The 21560-nt window shown below is 36.3% G+C and overlaps 1 protein-coding gene and 1 long non-coding RNA gene across 3 annotated transcripts in view; both read right to left on the bottom strand.

Annotated features, from left to right (window-relative positions):
• LOC137408838 (caspase-2-like) overlaps nucleotides 1–17837 on the bottom strand; it is a 153720-nt gene extending 135883 nt beyond the window's left edge. Inside the window, exons 1-2 of one of the 2 annotated variants that reach the window (XM_068095419.1) lie at nucleotides 17586–17837; nucleotides 12990–13082 (exon numbers count right to left, since the gene is read on the bottom strand). In XM_068095419.1, the coding sequence (XP_067951520.1) occupies nucleotides 12990–13082; nucleotides 17586–17747 (255 nt within the window). In that variant the 5' untranslated portion in view covers nucleotides 17748–17837. Of the gene's footprint in view, nucleotides 1–12989; nucleotides 13083–17345; nucleotides 17480–17585 lie in introns of those variants that run through there. The other variant, XM_068095421.1, reaches the window with a different exon arrangement.
• LOC137408841 (uncharacterized) lies at nucleotides 2936–6880 on the bottom strand. The gene is made up of 2 exons (XR_010980148.1): nucleotides 6838–6880; nucleotides 2936–3215 (listed from the first exon to the last, which is right to left on the bottom strand). It is a non-coding gene; the product is annotated as an uncharacterized lncRNA (long non-coding RNA).
• Nucleotides 17838–21560: the final 3723 nt, after the last annotated feature.

Here is a 21560-nt window from a genome sequence, read left to right as displayed (position 1 = left end):
ACTCATCGTCTCCTCTCTCCCCACAGGTGACACCCTCTTGGTATGATAATGTTTTACCCAAGTCAAGGCCAGGTGTGTGGCTGCAGCATTTCAGAATGCCAGAAACCATCGTGGATGAGATTTGTCAGCTAGTACGTGACGATATGTCTCCTCAAGAAATATGTTTGAGGGAACCTGTTCCACTGATGAAGAGGTAATGTCATTCATTTATCATGTAGGAATTGTGGCATATAGAAAACATGCCATATAGGAATAGTAGTACATTTTTCAATATGTCTTGTAAAACTGTTTGGTGAATTCTGGCAATATTCTCTTATTCACAGGGTGTGCATAGCAATCTTCAATCTGGCTTCATGCTGTAAATATAGCAAAGTTGCATCAGTATTTGGGGTCAGTAAGACCCCAAGATCATCGATGCTTGTATGCTTTCTGCCATGCCATGTCAAGAAAAAAACATCAATTCATCACCTGGTACTCAGATGTAGAAGCAGGGGAGATTGCTGATATCATCGAAGCTAATTACAAATACCCACAAGCCATAGGGGCTGTCGATGGAACACACTTCGAGATCATACAACCTGCTGATGGCTTGGCTGATTTTCTATGTAGGAAAATGTACCCAAGTGTTGTCACGCAAGCGGTGGTTGATGTTCAGTATCTGTTTAGAGACGTTTATGCCAACACCCCACGCAGTGCTCATGATGCCGCAGTTTTTAGAATATCAAGGCTGAGAAAACTAGTAATGCAAAATATGCCAAAGCGAGATAAAATTGTTTATGGTGAGAGTCTTCCACTGCACATCTTTGGCGACCCTGCATACCCTTTGTCTAGAGTCTCTAGACAAATCATTAAAGGTTTCACAGGGGTCAACTTGTCACCCGAAAAGGAATCATTTAATGTTTACCACAGCAAAGCACGCATGTGTGTCGAGATTGCTTTTGGAAGACTCAAAGCACGCTGGAGAATGCTGCGAAAATGCATCGATGTCAAGTATAAGTTGGTACCCAAGCTGATTACTACATGCTGTATATTGCATAACATGCTAGAAACTAGGAAAGTTGTGATTCCTCGCCACCTTCTCAACAGACTAGCAGATGAACCAGCTGAACGTGAACAGCCGCCACCTGTGTTCAATCATGAGCAAACTAGACATGCAGTTGAGGTCCGTGATACTATCAAAGAGTTCCTTGCTCATACCCAGCCATTACTCTGCCCCTTTCACGTGTAAAACCACACGTTTGAATTTTTTACATTAATTTTGTGAGTGAGTTGAACTAATTGTGTTACTGTATTCAATATATTATGTAAAATGTTTTCAGAGTAGAAAATAATAATGTAAATAATAATTTCAACTAAACATACATGAACTGTCTCCAATACTTGTGTGAAATCTTTACGTAGTTGAAAGTACTAGTCCAGTGTGGGCACATTGTATCCTGACAATATATTACTGTTCAACGAGGTAGATGGCCTTTCAGGCATAAACCCATCAATGCTTACATCAGTGAACAGTCTGCATCATAGTATTATCATTTTACAATGCGATTACAGAATTGAAGCAGTGTGTCTAGTTCCACAGACACTAGCATGAAGGGAAATATAGATCAAGCACTTTGTAACAATCAATCATAATCACCGAAGTGGTACACAGACCGTTGTCACGGATGTTTGGCAAAATATTAGGAGAGTTTGCCAGCTGCAATGTTTCCTCAGACATCTGCTTTGTTTTTGTGATTCCATCCATCTACCACGCACATAGTCCATGTATAATCGTGAGAGGATAACCCCGACATACTATGGCAAAGTGTGTATCATCCCTTATAGGGAGAGCAGCTCAAGCCTATGCTGAGAGCACAACTCCGACATATGGCTATATAATGTGTACTAGCCTTTAGCAATAAAGCACACAAAGCTGTACCTCATTGCCAGTTACAATCCTCTCATGATTCTTTGGAATGACTTATTTGCAAAAATACCATCTGTTGTAGGTTTCATGTCCACCAGAAACGAGCAGCAGAGAACATAGTTGAAGCACTATATAAGCTTACTTGTCATAGAGCCATACAGACCTCTATGAGATGCAAGTAGGTCTACTGACAGGAAACCTTATCAGCTGATGTCAGCTGTTTTATAAGTGGTTACTGATCACTCCCCTATGAATATGAAACATCAGCTTTTTTACAGCTATCTCTTATAAACTTTTCCAACATTCAGTGTTAATGCAAATCATTCTCAGCTATTTTTGTCATATACAATTTCCTTAAGTGTACAAGCCATGTTTGTACTTTTTGCACCAATGTGTAGCTACTGCATTGATGAGCATCGACATTTGAAATGACTCATATGTAAAAATACAATTTGTTGTAGGTTTTGTGTCCACCAGACACGAGCGACAGAGCACATGGTTTATCAGGGCTATTGCTGAAGCGCTATATAGCATGCATCCCATAGAGATATAAAGAAACTGTTTGAGAAGCAGGTAGGTCTATAGATAGTATTAATATTGGTTGCTTCATTTCATCCATATATCAGTAACAAACATTTACTACTTAGTTCTTAGTTGTGGTCACGTTCAGGTGATGAAGAAAGTTTGAAATAAAAATACTCAAGTGAATCAATTTCATAACCTAATGGGTGGTCAACAACCTGCACGTGAGTATTTCCCTACAAAGGAAAGACAACTTTATCTCTATGTCCCGATTGTAACCCACCAAGTGACAACTAATAGTCTAGCCCTTTGCTGCCTTTATTCCTGTTTCCAATATTATTATTGCGCTGTGCAGTATATTTACTTATTCTTATAATATACCTGTCATCATTATTATTCTTTACTCATCTTTATCAATTATGTAAATTACAACATGTGAATTCGAAATGTAAGTAAAACTTCACCCAACCAAACTAAAGTGCCTTTAGCACAAGCATAATATATTGGTAAGTGAATGATGTGAGTTTTGTTATTATAAAGTAAAGTAACAGTTCATGAAAGTAACCATGCAGAGTTTGAATCATTTATGGCACTTGTTTATAGAAAAACATTACATTCATGTATATACACAGGCATGATGCCACAGATCAATAGAATAAATGCTTACACCATCAATGAGCAGAGGTCTTCATAAGCTTCACTGAGGTAATGTCATAGAAATAGATATATAAGGTTTATACATCTGTGGGTAGTGTATATCCATCACTATCAACCTCATCACCTCCAGCTACAAGAAGAATGTTTTACTGGTGAAAAAGCAATAAATGGACAATAAAAGGGAAAAGCTGAGGGAGGCTTTTGATAAGAATATCAATAGAAACACAATCTATGAATGGATAATCTAAAAATTTGTGTGACTGAAAATGCTACATATAGAGCTTCACAATTTCCAAAATTCACCAGATGATTCGATATGGCAAATAGATGATTCATGATATGTCGCAATACTATTGTGTAAAAAACTTATAAATTTTTGTCAATGTTTTTCTATATTTTAATTTAAAAGGAAACTGTTTTATGTTGGTGATAATTGAAAACCTTGATTTCATGAACGCCCGGGTGTGGAATGCCATGGAATGAGCTTATTATAAGGCCCCTGTGCGCTTTAGTTCCAGCACCGCTCACTTCGAAAATCGTCAGGTATGAGATAAATCGCCATGACATGATTATATCATTTATAGGATTGCCAATTCCGCTTTAAATGGTGGCGATTTTCAAATCGCCATACCATAAAGGTCTAGTTACAAACAACGCAAACATGTACAATTCCAACATCTGGCAACGAGCTGTATTGAAACTCGTTTCCAAATAAAACTTATCTAAATACTCTGCAGCATCTAAAGTCATATATAAAGCAAACTGGTCAAGCGATGAGGACGACTGACTTACTAACCGCTAACAGAAACAATAGACAAGATGTACTGTTACCTATTAAAAATACTTAAAGACAGGCAGGAAATAATACTATATGAACATAGAAGTTTACAGTCATGTTAGAAAAGAAGAGCGAGCTATCCTCTCTTTTTATCAGCATTGACATTTCGAAATGTCGCCCACATTTGGCAATTTCCTTCGAACGAAGCAAAATTAACTTTTTTGGATGCAATAAATTTGCTAACTTACCTCCAACTTTTTATAGATATCTAAATAAATATGCACTGGAAACCCGAGAAATATCTCTACCAGTTGATATCTATTGCTTGCAATTAACCGATGATGATATTATAGCCTGTGGTCCTGTGCTCTGCTTTGTAATTGGTTGGTGCTTTCAATTTTTATTGCATTCTAAATTTGTAGGCATATTTTTTATTTCATAGCTATATAGATGAATGCCCGCCATTACCCGGGTGATAAAAAATACTTCGCAAAGAAAATTTATTTTTATTTAACATGTAACAACAGTTACCATTCTAACTTTCAAACTACATGTACATATCATGCGAAAATGTTTTGCGCAGTTTGAGTAAATTAAGAAAAAAAATAAAACGACTGTACAAGTGTTTAAATGTAAATGTGAAATAATTAGCAATTAATAGCGAAATTGAGTCTGTTTTGCTACAAATATTACAATAGAAAATGATTTGGTAGTGATACAATTAATACGAGCTGAAAAAACAAAAATCTTGAATATGTTGAAATAATAACAACATATCTTGCATAGAAGTGTGTGTATAAAAAAGGTTACTTTTCTAGCAAAAGCTATCCATCAAAACTTTGAATACGACAACTTTGAATACTGATATCTCCCAATAGTATCTTTATCTGGACTGTCTTTATCGTTCGTTCATTCATTTATTCGTTTATGAAAATCATTCAGTGTGTTAAAATCTAGCAAAATCTATTGAATCGTTCAATCTCCGCCCTCCTCATGACGCTCGCGATAAAACCGCCTAGTGTGTTTACACACTATAGACATTCATATACATAGACATTCATATACATAGACATATATATACATATATATATATATAGGTATATTGTGGAGGACCAGGACACACATGTATATCAATTACTGCACTTATATATATATCCTCACTAGCACTTGCCCGAACCTCCCGAACTTCCTTTATGTTATGTAATCGCATGCTTGAACTGCCTTTTTGTTATATAATCATATTTCCCGAACTGCCTTTTTGTTATATAATCATATTTCCCGAACTGCCTTTTTGTTATATAATCATACGTTTATCCTGTACTAATCTTATTATATCGTGTACATCCTTTGTGCTATAAATAGATTGATGGGCGGAGCTAGACCATAGGCGCTGGCTATATAAGCCAGCGCAGTAAGTAGGCAAGGTGTGCTTGATACCACTCATACTTGTGAACACTTGTGTTGAAGCTATCATTAATAAAACTATTACATACTCTTACGGACTGATTCTATTGACGCCTGCCTGGTTGGCTCACCGATTGCACAAGCAGGCTCATTGTAACCATCAGACGGAACTGCCAGGGTGACTCTAGAAGGCTAGGAGACGATCCACGGCTTTGTCTAGACTTGATCGGGTGTGCCATGGCACAAGAGATCCAGTCCTAAGACCAGCCATTAGTGGATCCGGACTAGCCTGAGATAGAGATCCAGAGGGCAGGCCGGGGGTTTGGTTTCGGAGCAGGCCTGACTACTAGGTTCTTGTCTTGGACTGACTTGACCACCACAGGCAAGTCAATCAGGCCTCGGACAAGGCAGGCCAGTAGCTCAGGTTGCGTCTCCCTTGTTAGGAAGTAAAGCTGACTCAGCTACCGGAGTCAGATCCTTTACAATATGAATCAGAATGATATCTAATTAGTAGTGATATCGTCAGGTAACACACGTAATCAGGTATACTGAGCAATGTAAACAAGTATGGGGTTGTCCTCTCAACAATCGAATGCTAGTAATTAGAACTTCACTCTGATTCAAAGCCACTAAAGTCTAGATCCAATCCATTGTCTTCAAAAACGTCCATAATATGGTTTACAATCTGACCTGAAGACTAAAGCGTTTGAATGGACAATGAGAATACGCTTGAGGAACAGCATATGAAGTAATAACATCTTTTGTCATGGGGTTTTGAAGTCTGCTTTCAAACTCCAAAGCTTCACTGTATTTTTGTTATAACTTTTATAGCAATATTATCAAAATAAGTAATAACTGCATCTGTCGAATACTTTTAGTCAACATAGTTCCTTGTTTAACTCGGTCTAATACTTTGTTGCATATGAAAAACGGTTTGGCAAAAACACTGACGGCATTAATGTCGTTCCTCCCAAAGGAGAGCACAAATATAGGCGACATTAGCCTCATTTTGCAGGTTTTTCGTTTCGAATTTATCTACCAAAAAACTCTGATAGCTAGTCGAAAAGTACAGCATCACTCTAGTACAGGGTAACAATCTATTTGAATGACACCTTTAATAAAACATCGCTATAGGATAAGAGTTGAAAAACACAGAGCCATGGCATTCGAATAGAGGTGTTACGGTAGCCTGAATAGCGAGTTTGATTAAAAATAAAGGCCTAAGCTAAAAGGGGAACTGGGGCTAAATAATAAATAAATAGGCCAGTATTGTATCTTTAGAGAAGGCTCGCTTAAATGACCTACCAGGAGGCTGACTTCGTCCAAATATACAATCAAAATTATTTTTATTACGTAAATATTAGGAATATATATAAGACACAAAACAATATACAATGTAAATACTCTTGCTACATTTTAAAAGCATGACATACAATTTTCTAAACAAACTGTATGCAAGAAGATTGTGGAGTATCATGCCAAACAAGACAGCATATACATGTATATATGCAGTATAGTCATACTACTGGCTATACCGATGTATATATCCAGCAGTATAGCATGTACTGACCCGACTTAGGGGTTGCCATTGACTTCCTGAACAGGCCGAAATCTCATAATCAGGTTAGCCAAAGGGTACTGGTATGTGGCTACCTATAATGAAGAAACTAGATACTGTGGGTATATAAACTAACATTCATGTTCACTGAGCATTTTATTTAGGTGAATACCTGAAATAACACACAGATAACAGCAAACATATTCACCTTAAAGATGATAGTAGGCAAAGCTAAAGGAGATCCTATTTTTTAAAGACTAATATCAAAGTCATCTTTGATTCCAAAAGCAACCGATTAGCCAAGCAGAATACTAAAAGTTTTAGCTTTCAATTTTAATCTTGAAACATCCTGACAATCAGATCACCTCAAACATCAAAAACAACTTCAAATTACATAGTAGGTAAAACCTACTATTTGAACATGGCACATATAAACACTGTCATAATCTTTTGAACCACTTGATCTGTAAAGAATACTTTGATATTAAACTAACCAGCATGAAATTTTACAACGGCTGATGCCATAAAAGAATGAGCTCGGACATTTTGTTGGCCTTTTTTGCTATAAACGTGGGCGTATCCGAGTCGGACGACTTATCAAATATTATTACAGCTTACAGCATTATTATTACTGGTAAAAATATAGTAATCACTCTCACTAGTACTATTGTTCAATCACTCTCACTAGTACTATTGTTCAATCACTCTCACTAGTACTACTGTGCAATCACTCTCACTAGTACTATTGTTCAATCACTCTCACTAGTACTATTGTTCAATCACTCTCACTAGTACTACTGTGCAATCACTCTCACTAGTACTATTGTTCAATCACTCTCACTAGTACTATTGTTCAATCACTCTCACTAGTACTACTGTGCAATCACTCTCACTAGTACTATTGTTCAATCACTCCCACTAGTACTATTGTTCAATCACTCTCACTAGTACTACTGTGCAATCACTCTCACTAGTACTATTGTTCAATCACTCTCACTAGTACTATTGTTCAATCACTCTCACTAGTACTATTGTTCAACCATTCTCCCTAGTACTATTGTTCAATCACTCTCACTAGTACTATTGTTCAATCACTCTCAATAGGACTATTGTTCAATCGCTCTCAATAGTACTATTGTTCAATCACTCTCACTAGTTCTATTGTTCAATCACTCTCACTAGTACTATTGTTCAATCACTCTCACTAGTACTATTGTTCAATCACTCTCACTAGTACTATTGTTCGATCACTCTCACTAGTACTATTGGTCAATCACTTTCACTAGTACTATTGTTCAATCACTCTCACTAGTACTATTGTTCAATCACTCTCACAAGTACTATTGTTCAATCACTCTCACTAGTACTATTGTTCATTCACTCTCACTAGTACTATTGTTCAATCACTCTCACTAGTACTATTGTTCAATCACTCTCACTAGTACTATTGGTCAATAACTTTTACTAGTACTATTGTTCAATCGCTCTCACTAGTACTATTGTTCAATCACTCTCACTAGTACTATTGTTCAATCACTCTCACTAGTACTATTGTTTAATCACTTTCACTAGTACTAATGTTCAATCACTCTCACTAGTACTATTGGTCAATCACTTTCACTAGTACTATTGTTCAATCACTCTCACTAGTACTATTGTTCAATCACTCTCACTAGTACTATTGTTCAATCACTCTCAATAGGACTATTGTTCAATCGCTCTCAATAGTACTATTGTTCAATCACTCTCACTAGTTCTATTGTTCAATCACTCTCACTAGTACTATTGTTCAATCACTCTCACTAGTACTATTGTTCAATCACTCTCACTAGTACTATTGTTCGATCACTCTCACTAGTACTATTGGTCAATCACTTTCACTAGTACTATTGTTCAATCACTCTCACTAGTACTATTGTTCAATCACTCTCACAAGTACTATTGTTCAATCACTCTCACTAGTACTATTGTTCATTCACTCTCACTAGTACTATTGTTCAATCACTCTCACTAGTACTATTGTTCAATCACTCTCACTAGTACTATTGGTCAATAACTTTTACTAGTACTATTGTTCAATCGCTCTCACTAGTACTATTGTTCAATCACTCTCACTAGTACTATTGTTCAATCACTCTCACTAGTACTATTGTTTAATCACTTTCACTAGTACTAATGTTCAATCACTCTCACTAGTACTATTGGTCAATCACTTTCACTAGTACTATTGTTCAATCACTCTCACTAGTACTATTGTTCAATCACTCTCAATAGGACTATTGTTCAATCGCTCTCAATAGTACTATTGTTCAATCACTCTCACTAGTACTATTGTTTAATCACTTTCACTAGTACTATTGTTCAATCACTCTCACTAGTACTATTGGTCAATAACTTTTACTAGTACTATTGTTCAATCGCTCTCACTAGTACTATTGTTCAATCACTCTCACTAGTACTATTGTTCAATCACTCTCACTAGTACTATTGTTTAATCACTTTCACTAGTACTAATGTTCAATCACTCTCACTAGTACTATTGGTCAATCACTTTCACTAGTACTATTGTTCAATCACTCTCACTAGTACTATTGTTCATTCACTCTCACTAGTACTATTGTTCAATCACTCTCACTAGTACTATTGTTCAATCACTCTCACTAGTACTATTGGTCAATAACTTTTACTAGTACTATTGTTCAATCGCTCTCACTAGTACTATTGTTCAATCACTCTCACTAGTACTATTGTTCAATCACTCTCACTAGTACTATTGTTCAATCACTCTCACTAGTACTATTGTTCAATCACTCTCACTAGTACTATTGTTCGATCACTCTCACTAGTACTATTGGTCAATCACTTTCACTAGTACTATTGTTCAATCACTCTCACTAGTACTATTGTTCAATCACTCTCACAAGTACTATTGTTCAATCACTCTCACTAGTACTATTGTTCATTCACTCTCACTAGTACTATTGTTCAATCACTCTCACTAGTACTATTGTTCAATCACTCTCACTAGTACTATTGGTCAATAACTTTTACTAGTACTATTGTTCAATCGCTCTCACTAGTACTATTGTTCAATCACTCTCACTAGTACTATTGTTCAATCACTCTCACTAGTACTATTGTTTAATCACTTTCACTAGTACTAATGTTCAATCACTCTCACTAGTACTATTGGTCAATCACTTTCACTAGTACTATTGTTCAATCACTCTCACTAGTACTATTGTTCAATCACTCTCACTAATACTATTGTTCAATCACTCTCACTAGTACTATTGGTCAATAACTTTTACTAGTACTATTGTTCAATCGCTCTCACTAGTACTATTGTTCAATCACTCTCACTAGTACTATTGTTCAATCACTCTCACTAGTACTATTGTTCAATCACTCTCACAAGTACTATTGTTCAATCACTCTCACTAGTACTATTGTTCATTCACTCTCACTAGTACTATTGTTCAATCACTCTCACTAGTACTATTGTTCAATCACTCTCACTAGTACTATTGGTCAATAACTTTTACTAGTACTATTGTTCAATCGCTCTCACTAGTACTATTGTTCAATCACTCTCACTAGTACTATTGTTCAATCACTCTCACTAGTACTATTGTTTAATCACTTTCACTAGTACTAATGTTCAATCACTCTCACTAGTACTATTGGTCAATCACTTTCACTAGTACTATTGTTCAATCACTCTCACTAGTACTATTGTTCAATCACTCTCACTAATACTATTGTTCAATCACTCTCACATGTCATTGCTAATAAGAAATTGAGATCAAAGAGGAAGTGTTTGCAAAGCGAAACTACGCTCAGCATGGATTGTAAACATATTTTCTATTGACCCAGTTCATACAGTTAAAGATGTAGTTGCGTCAAAATTTAAGTTGATCTTAAAAGAAAGCATTTTTTTTTCTCTATCAGTTGATATGTTGTTTGTTGTGTTACGCGATCGCATTGCCAAGATATTTGAAGATTAAAACCGAAAAAATCTGATCACCGTAAAAACGCTCAGGCCACAAAAACGTGCCCAGCCTCGCCAAAAATGATGTCACGCGTTTGGCAACCTCTCTCTATCTCTCGTATTCACATCGGCTATTTGCGATAAAAGTCTAGTCCTACGCGGCTCTATTGGCATATATCTTATTTTGTATTTGCTCGTGTTGGCTAGAATAAAATTTTAAATCCTGCTACAGATGCATTATTATGAATGTTTAAAAGGCCTCAAATAACGAAAATTGAAAGTTTGTTCTACTCACTTTCTCCAAATGTTGTGTAAACATATGGGTACCGACTACCAATTCTACCGGTCTACGGTAATTCTGTCTCGTAACTTTATGTAGAACGCGGTCTTTGTATCAGCACAGTTCTGCAGCTACCCATATAAACGATATACAGCCTCCCATAAGCCCCGCCCACATCATGTCGCCTATTACCTACGTACTAGTTTCTTACTAGTATTCTTACCGAATGCTAAATAATTGAAATAAGCAAGCCACCTCTTTGAAAAGAATATAGACAGGGATAGTTTTAAGGATGAGAAGTCTGCTGCAAACTAGATTTGAACTCACATTCTCCAGTTCTGCGGACACCCATATACCATATCCGATTCACTACAATATTCTGCAAATCATGTTTTGCATTATCTTCAACAATATTATTTTATTATATAATTTTTACAAGCAAAAATATTTTCATCTCGGCATAAAGCTTTTATTAAAAATCTTCATCAAGTCGTGGCCACTCACATAGTATTAGCTGATACAATAAGACAAATTCATCTACTGCAACAAACTCAAACAAAACATCATCCAGCACGCATTCAAGTCTTGCTTTCTTTTTATAGCAGTTTCCACACTGACAAAGCTTCTTCGGCTGGTGGGACGACATAAACATTCTGTAATCAGTAAAACAAGTAAATGTAAACAAAGAAGATGCAATAAATATGTCATTCATAGATATGTCATTCTAAAGCGTATCTATTGACAGCTTCCAAATTGGGAGTTAAATAAATTGCGAGTGTAATTTTAAAAACGAATAAACATTTAATAAAGGCACAAGTACGCCAAGCCAACGATTCGAAGCTTTGGTTCTGGAAATTAAAGATTTGCAAAGATCAATCGATTTTACCCACTTCCTACGTGTGAAAATAATTTGTAATCATGACTCTAATTTACCAAAGAAAATTCGAAAAAAATATTATAGCTAGGTAAAACGGCAGATAAGCTATGAAACGATGATTGGAGATAGCAAAGAATTATCATTTTATTAATTAGTATATGTATTTATGACTAAAAAATATTACATTTACTAAAGTATAGAAGACTCTAAGTTAATTTACCTCCATTCTGTCTTCTTCTGCAGCAAAACGCTGCTGACGCCTGTCAGCTTTGGCCATAGGCTGTCTACTCTAATCTTTTACTAAACGTTGCTCAGATAACTCTGAGTAGCGGTCGCTCGAACTTGAAGCCATTTTAAAACTATGTATAACTTAGTAATTGTTGAAACGCGTTGAATCAGTAACGATGAGCATGAATTCTCTAGCGATGAGAATCTTCGAGATCACAGACAACGCGTTTTACGAGTGATAACATTTATTACGGTCTATATAAAAACTTCGCGATCGTGATTGGCTAACGAAGCGACCTCATATTTATCGCTCGTGGTTTCGTTTCAGAAAACAAACTAGTTACGTAAGAAATTGGCACCCGCTGGAACGTGAGCTTTTTAAAAGAGGGCCTCATTCAAACGCATATATCTCTGGACAAGGTTGGTCTACAAAGACAAAAATGGCATCAAATTGTAGCTGATGTTTTAGCCTTTTATGGGTCCTAATTTCATTTTTGACGCAACTACATCTTTAATTGTTTCCATTTGTTTAGGTATAGGCAATAACCAATTAATTAACGACTCACTAATCAAAAGCGTTTTGTACAAAGTCTACTAAAGTTGCACTATGCGGCCCTTGGCCGTCCACAAACTACGCCGAGCCGTACTATGGGGTTAGTGTTAGCAAAAGAGTTAATAGGCACCAGTACTTAGCATTTTCACACTAATGGCGACGGCTCCAACTGAAGACCTCAAACTACTGAATTAAACATTTAAGAAGATGACAGAGACCAGAGTGTAACCACTACCAGAGCTTTGTACAGTACAAAGAAAGCCTCAGGTCCTCGCATCATGATCTTCTGGAGAAGAAGAGTGTTTTTACCAACATTAGTTGTCTTTGCCTACAAAACCCAGAGCTTTGTTAACTAAGCTTGCTAGACAGAGATGAACAGTAGAAATATGAAATACTTGAAAGTCTTAGTTTTCTCAAGTTCGCTAGTAAAAATTCGCATTTAGGTAAAAAGAATGAAAATATGATTTCATTTTTAACCCGATATAGGCGGTGAGTGACAACTTAATATTAATAATACAGTATTGTTTGCTCAGATGAGGTACGATATCTGAGCAAACAAATATTAATGATTGACTTTTAATTTAGTTTGAGCAAACTACTATCAGTGATAGACTGAGCGGAGACCGATCGCAACGCATATCTTTAAATGGATGCTTAAAAGTTAACAAATAACGGTGTGGTGAAAACCCCATGAAAATACGTTACTATGAAATATTATAATAACAAACATGTGGAAATACACAGTTTGCATAAAAACTTATAAGAAATATATACTTCATCAAATGTTTAATGTATGAAAATATTAGCTTGAACTATTTTTTCAACATCGACGCTGGTTATAAACCTCTGGTTTTGCTGTAACGAAAGAAGGACATGCCTTTATTACTTCTAGATGAAAAGGGAAGAAATCTTTAAAAATTAAGTATATTGTTTACTTATGAAAAAAACAACACGCGAGTCTTTGTCATCAATCTATTTATATATTTATATATATATTTTTTTCTCAAAGGTTGTGTGTCTGTGTATGTCCAGCTATAGGTATTAAAATCTTGGATTAAAAGCTCACTGCTAGCTGTATTTGAACTCAAAGTTACAACAACCTCAATCTTCCAATGCACACACTTAACCACTGAGCTATACAGACCTTACAAATACATTGTACTTATCATATAGTGTATACCGTGCGGTGCAAAAGGGCACACCAAATGTGCTTTTTTGATCGTTAACTAATATTACATTTTGCATTTGTTACTTTTTTGAAATTGTTGCAAAACTAACTTTTTGCTACCATTACTTATTTTTTAACTTGTAGTTTTTAAATGTGCCATTTCAATTTCAAATGTGGGTAACACTTATACTTCTAGTTTTTTGTTAGGTTTGATTGCTAAATCGGTAAGAGGAAGAATTTTTCACGCGGACAATTGTAATATCACAGAGTAGGAATAGCCTCTACATATTCTTTCCATTCGGTCAGACAAAGTATCAGAAAAAGATAGTCTTATGTCTCATGTTTACAGTTGTACCAGTATTGAGAGGTACCAGTATTGAGAGGTACCAGTATTGAGAGGTACCAGTATCGAGAGGTACCAGTATCGAGAGGTACCAGTATCGAGAGGTACCAGTATCGAGAGGTACCAGTATTGAAAGGTACCAGTATGGCGAGGTACCAGTATTGAGAGGTACCAATATTGAGAGGTGCCAGTATCGAGAGGTACCAGTATTGAGAGGTACCAGTATCGAGAGGTACCAGTATCGAGAGGTACCAGTATCGAGAGGTACCAGTATCGAGAGGTACCAGTATCGAGAGGTACCAGTATCGAGAGGTACCAGTATCGAGAGGTACCAGTATCGAGAGGTACCAGTATCGAGAGGTACCAGTATCGAGAGGTACCAGTATTGAAAGGTACCAGTATCGAGAGGTACCAGTATCGAGAGGTACCAGTATCGAGAGGTACCAGTATCGAGAGGTACCAGTATCGAGAGGTACCAGTATTGAGAGGTACCAGTATCGAGAGGTACCAGTATCGAGAGGTACTAGTATTGAGAGGTACCAGTATTGAGAGGTACCAGTATCGAGAGGTACCAGTATTGAGAGGTACCAGTATCGAGAGGTACCAGTATTGAGAGGTACCAGTATTGAGAGGTACCAGTATCGAGAGGTACCAGTATCGAGAGGTACCAGTATTGAGAGGTACAAGTATCGAGAAGTACCAGTATTGAGAGGTACCAGTATCGAGAGGTACCAGTATTGAGAGGTACCAGTATCGAGAGGTACCAGTATCGAGAGGTACCAGTATTGAGAGGTACCAGTATCGAGAGGTACCAGTATCGAGTGGTACCAGTATTGAGAGGTAACAGTATCATTGTATTCAGAGTTTTGATGCATAGGGTTTACTGGAACAGTTTTTGATACTTTTTATACACACACTTCTATGCAAGAATTGTTAATATTAATTCAACATATTCAGGATTTTTGTTTTCTTTTCTCAGTTGGTATTAATTGTATCATTACCGATCCATCTTTAAATGTATTCGTAGCAAAACGGACATAATTTAGCTATTACTTGCTAATTATTTCACTTTTATATTTAAACACTTTTATAGTTGTTTTTTAATTTATTTGACCTAGACAAAACATTTTCTATTAATATGTAGTTTGAAAGCTAGTTGTTTGACAAAGTTTGAAAACCTTTACAGTTGTTTATTTTTTCTCTTAATTAATTGAAACTGCACAAAACACTTTTCTCTTGATATGAAGTTTGAAAGTTAGAATGGCAGATGTTGTTATATGTTAAATACAAATCATGAGGGCAATCATGGTGATCACAAGGAAGCCCAGTTCATAAAAGATGCGATCAAGAAGTTATGTTCATATGCAGTTACAACTCTGATAATGATTGGGAAATCCATTTATAACTGTTAATTATACTCGTGATGATGAAGTAGGGGGTGTTGTATTATGGGATTTGTTAGGCTCAGGCTATATTGGTGTCTGAGCTCAAGGCATTACAGGTGGTTTTGGTAATTACGGTGAGTGCATAAAGCTGGATAAAGCTAGTGGGTAAAGCTAGTACATTAGGTAGTATAAGGCAGTATGGGGAGGATATAAGAAAGTGTAATGAAAGATGGACACTCTTCTTCATCTACACTGTTGTATGGAAATACTGCGAAAACAAGATACCAACAGGGAATGTAGCCAGACCGCAGGATAAGCATATAATTCATACAAGCAGCAAGACACCGAAAGACAATAAAAGATTCAATAATTAGAACATGTCAAAAGCAAATTAGAAACTTCAAATTTGGAAGAAATCAATCATAGAAACTGCGTCAACACCAGATGGAGAAAATGGCAAATGGAAGTCGAAGCAATCAAACTTACCAACCGCTATCATCAAGAAGCCACCAGAGAAACATTAAAGACGAGTCAAATAAGTCGCATACAGATCTGCCACTCCTTTCAAACATGACCTAGATACCAGGAGTAAGTCACGAGCTCCACCCTACATGTCAACATCACGTGCACCAGCTAAAGACTTATGCAAACAAGATATATTTACACGCCTGACAGAAAGCATCAACCTACACCCACAGGCTAACCATCCCACATGCCAGACATCTATAAAAGAGAACAGCTCCAATGACTCAGCACCCCCTCCATCCCCATCTCTAACTCTAACTCCAGCCCTAGCTTGAGCTCTGGCTCTCTCTCTTCCCGAGAGCCTCGTTGGAGGCTTTCCCATCTGCCTGCTGAGGAGCCTTTCTCTCTTCTCTACCAATGGAGCCTCCTTCTCCTCCACCAGCTGAGCCTCCTCTACGCCACTATCTCAACTGCCGACACTCTCTACCTATGACCTCTCACGACTCTCGTTTGACTATCGAAACTCGCAGCCGCATGGACCGAGCCAAGCAAACACAGACGACCGTTCGAGTAAGGATGTAACTTTTAGTAGCTCTTCTAATTGTTTGTCATTAATATTATTGTTTTAGAATTTTGTTAGTTGTGTATTTCATTGTTTGACATATAGAATAAAGAAGTAACTTGTACTGGTAAATATCAGCATTACTTACAATAGCTTAACACTTTCATTAGTACCTGAACCAGTAATAATTAAATTAGTTCCCACAAGCTAAGCAAAAGTACACAAACTAAACATAGTCACAATAGAATAATATGACAAGCAAATTCAACACTGATGTTGTGTGTGGATTCGGATTAGTTATGCATAACATAATTTCTCCACAACCACACATAACAACACATCAACATGTGTAAGTGCATACATCTATACAACAGGGGGTTGAAAGTAGGCTACATAAAGAAACAAGGACATACCATTATCTATGCTCGGCGAAAACCTTGTGCAAAAAAAAGTTGGTAAGTTCTCATATTGAAAAACACTGAGCCATGATTGGTGTTAAGAGGCAGATAAAACTAGTCAGTGGCTAGTCACAAAATCTATTAATCTGAGTTTACTGCAAGCAGAATCATATGAAAGGACACAAAGATTCCTGAAAAATAATTATGAATTAAAGATCTTAGACCTCAATATATACCCAAACCTTGAACAAGAATAACTGCTGAACTCACAAAAACTCGGCAGCTTGAATTGTACATTACAAAAAGCTAGTAAGTTGTTCATATAAGAAAAAACACTCAGTCAGTGTAAGTTAGAAAGTTAAAGCTAGCAATAGTGCGAGTCGCGGAAGAGCGCCAATAAAAAAAAAACGGCCACATTAATAACGATTTTATAATGTAGCTATCATTTCTGCAAAGTACCAACTGTAATAAGACAACCCTGACGAGGCCTGGCTAATCTCTGACATTTACCGAAATCGCTTCCAGAGCTTCAGAGGTGAGAGTCGTATTTATACTGAAAATGCTGAGCAAAGTATTGGAACAGTCTATATTTTCAGTCAAAGTCACAAAGTGTTGTTTAATCGCACGCCTTTCTGCAGATTCTATTCTAATCCGAAAAACATTAAAAGCCATCTCTTTGCACTAATACTTATGGATGAACAGATGTAAAGCAAATATGGCCGCTTCAAATTTCCTCGTTTCACGAGCATATAGAGGTTTTTATATTTTTCATTTACGTCATGGAAAATGACGAATGGGAAATATGACGTCATGGGAAATATGAATTTTCCATGACGAATTTCTGATGCAGCGACTCCATGAGATTCTGTTTTATAGCTTACTTACTGTTAGCCCAAAACCCCTGAGGGGTTATCCTGTTTCTCGAAATTGTGTCTTTTATGCGCTAAGGCTAACTTTCTAAAATTCTCACTCCAAAAGCTAGAATGGAATCGAACTATTGTAATTTCGCGAAAGATTTTGTGAGATACTAGCTCAGTCTGGTTGAGAAAACGTATTTGACTTTTCTGTAATGTTGAATTTTTTTTTGTTTTTGACTAAGACAAGCGTGCAGCAGTAACGTAACATTTGTATATTAATGGTGTCGGTGGCAATAATATAAGTTGATCGGATCTCACCTGCTGCATTTTTGTTTGTATTTTTAAATTAAACTTGCAAGGCGATTAGAATAACTAATCATTGAGAGAATTACTATGTGCTGATAATCTTACTTTATTTACTTTTTATCTTGCTTTATATAGGCCCATATCCTGTGTGGCAAACTGCCAGGCACTTCAAGACCAACTAACCAGTGTCAGCCTGCGCAAAAACCTGGCAACTAAAATTTAACGTCAATAAATGCTTTTCCACATTCATGTATTCACTATTTAGCTAACATCAACTATACTTACAAATTTGACGCCATACCCATAAGGTCTTCAGACAATTTTGTTTATTCGGGTGTGCGTCTGTGTCAAGAGAGAAATTTTGATTTTTGATGTATATTTAGATATATTTTATATTATTGTTTATAGGCTATATTTAATTTGAAATATGATTTGCATTTAATCTTTAACAGTAATAATAATAATTTGATATTTAAATAATAATATAAAATGTATTGTTTTTGTGTGTTTCCTCGAGGTGTAATAATATTAGGATTTTCTGTGTAATGATTGGCTTCTGGACCTTGAGTTCAATATCTCCCAAGACAAGTTTTGACCGCAGACAAAGTGGCACTTCTGCCTACAAAAACAGACTGCTGCTATAAGGGAAAATTAAAACAACAACTCAATCAATGGAGATGGACACTCCTATGGTGCTCCTTGCAATTTGTTTTGACAGTAATGCCTGCTGCTACAATGATGAGCCCAAGTATCAAAGTTCACAACAAATAGTATTGATATTGCAAGGCCTACTATTACTTGTAGGCAATTATTCTAATAGACAACAAGAATGCGCCAGTGGTTTGTTTTCAAGTGTCTGTAAACTCTATTTCCTTTAGAAGATCAAAAATAACAATAATTCTGTCAATACTGACTAGCCAAAGCAAAAATAACAATACGCTTGTGTACTTGGCCCTATTAGTTATGGCCTTTCTAGGTTCAATAATTACGTGTATCTACGAGGCGTGTAGTGATGAGGCGTGTAGTGACGACTCTTTTTGCTGGCAGGGGGACTGAATAGACTTTTCTCTCTGGGCTTTACAATTTCCTGGCTTTTCACCTCTTTGGGTAAACTGCGTCTGCTGTGTTTCGTTTTTGATGAATTGATCCTCTGCAGGCTGTTTGCTGCAAACTCCTTTGGCTTATATTAGCCTCTCTCTATGTGCCCTCTTTTTGCTGCTTGGTTCGCTGCCAAGTTGCTGTCTCTGGATCACTGCCAGATTCTCTCTGCTTTGGCTTGCTGCCAGCTCTTCCTTATATACCTATTCTCGGATTAGTGCCAAATGTCACTGGATTCTTACAACATTTTCGTAATGTCTGTTTTCAATGTCTTCGATGTCAGTCAGCATTCTTTTCTGACATTTTATATTTGACGCTTTGACAGTGTACATCTTATGGCATTCCATGACGATGCGATACGCCCGTGAATTAAACTAAGTCAATAATTTGTACAAGGCTTCTCTTTGATGTCAGCCAGCATTCTTTTCTGACATTTGATATCTGACGCCTTGACAGTTGACACCTTACGGGATTCCATGACGGTGCGATACGCCTGTGAATTAAACTAAGTCAATAATTTCTACAAGATTGGCCACCACCTGCAAACCGACAATACCTGATTTATAAAAAATTGTATTTTGTTATAATACTAATTATTTATCTTATATAAAGCAAAAGAGATATTCATGCTAATCTATATTCATTACATCAATTCTGTTTTTCAAAACATTAAAATTCATATATAGTTATTTCCCACGACCAAATGAGCGAAGCGAATGTTTGAGAGTTTTATTCTAAATGCATGTGCACACAACTCACAAAAATTATTCATCAACAACGTCGCAAACCCTTGTACCGAAATCTCATCAACAAATTTAGACATTTTGCTGTGAAGTCGTTTAAGTATAATAACGATACAAAACACATATAAACCTTTTTAAATATATTACCAAGTCTTTGAAAAGTGTCGACAGTATCTTAAAACTTACCCATCTGCATGGATTATACACAAATAGACGGATTAATTTGGCCGAAAATCGTTAGTAAAACTTGCCAAGCCTTACCTTTTATCAAAATTAAGACTAGCAAACGAAACGCCCAGCGACAGAGAATAGAACCATTAAGTCATGCGCATTTCACGAAAAAATAACGTGCAGCACATTTCGCCAGTCTATAGCATTGTCGAATTGCCGAAGGTTTCTGTAATTAACGTAGAAGTACTGAAATATAATCATTTCTTTTTTGCCGATTTCAAGGTAACTGACATTTTAGACACTTTCGAGTACTTTGGTATTCTAACTGATGTCCAACGCAGTGAAAGTAAAGGAAATGACAATGATATTTTTTTCTAACAATTCTTATGAGATTATTACAATATTTAATTATAAGTTTGGATGACTATTGAAGTGTTATAGTCACACTAACAACATCGATGATGGGCAATATGTTACCGTTATTATTTTTTCTAAATAGTTTTGTTGAATAGATTTTCTAAATATCTATAAAAGTATCACAACTTGTTGATATTGTTAGCTATGACGTTTTGAAATGTAAACAAAATTGTGCATTGGTTTTCTGTAATTACTGTATTACTGTATTAATAATATTGGTTGTTCTAATAATATCAGTGCATTTTACTTCTAATATTGCATTTCTCCTATTGCAGGGAAGAGATATAAACATATAATCTTTTCCTTTCATTATTGCTGTTTTTTGTACATAATAACACCCACACCCAGTACATTACAGCTACCATTGCAGTTATCCTATTGCACTGCAGTGCCATCTGACTGCTAATATTGCATTTCTCAACCATCAGTACCCTTTCTCTTATCCAATATCACTTTGGTCATGGGCTGTATGACGGGGGAATTTCTAGTATTATGATTTCACCAAGTCATACTATCTATAATAAATGATGTTATAACCTATATCTATAAAATGTGTTGTAAATATTCAATTCGTTTATGACTGGTCGACGGTTCGATGTATGTATGTCCTTGCTTGTACTTGTCCCTCTGCAAAGTTGTTTGTTCTGTAGAATAACCTTTGGTACTTCTTGTGATGTATTGTTCTCCTTCATATGTAGTGGTGACATCATATATGGTCATACATCCACCAAGCTTGTTAATGCCTCTCTTCATCAGCTGTAATGGTTAGATAGCTGCTGTGCTTGATACATGGGAGCATAGGGGTAATATATCATTTATTACGCTTTTTGTAGCAGCGGGGAGAGATTACCATTTCTCTCAGTTTTTCCAAGTTTCCGATGCTGGTGTTACCT

The sequence above is a fragment of the Watersipora subatra genome, chromosome 11, assembly GCF_963576615.1.
Source record: "Watersipora subatra chromosome 11, tzWatSuba1.1, whole genome shotgun sequence".
Taxonomy (NCBI): Eukaryota; Metazoa; Bryozoa; class Gymnolaemata; order Cheilostomatida; family Watersiporidae; genus Watersipora; species Watersipora subatra.
Note: the sequence above shows the minus strand (reverse complement) of the source record. Positions and strands in the feature narration are given on the sequence as shown.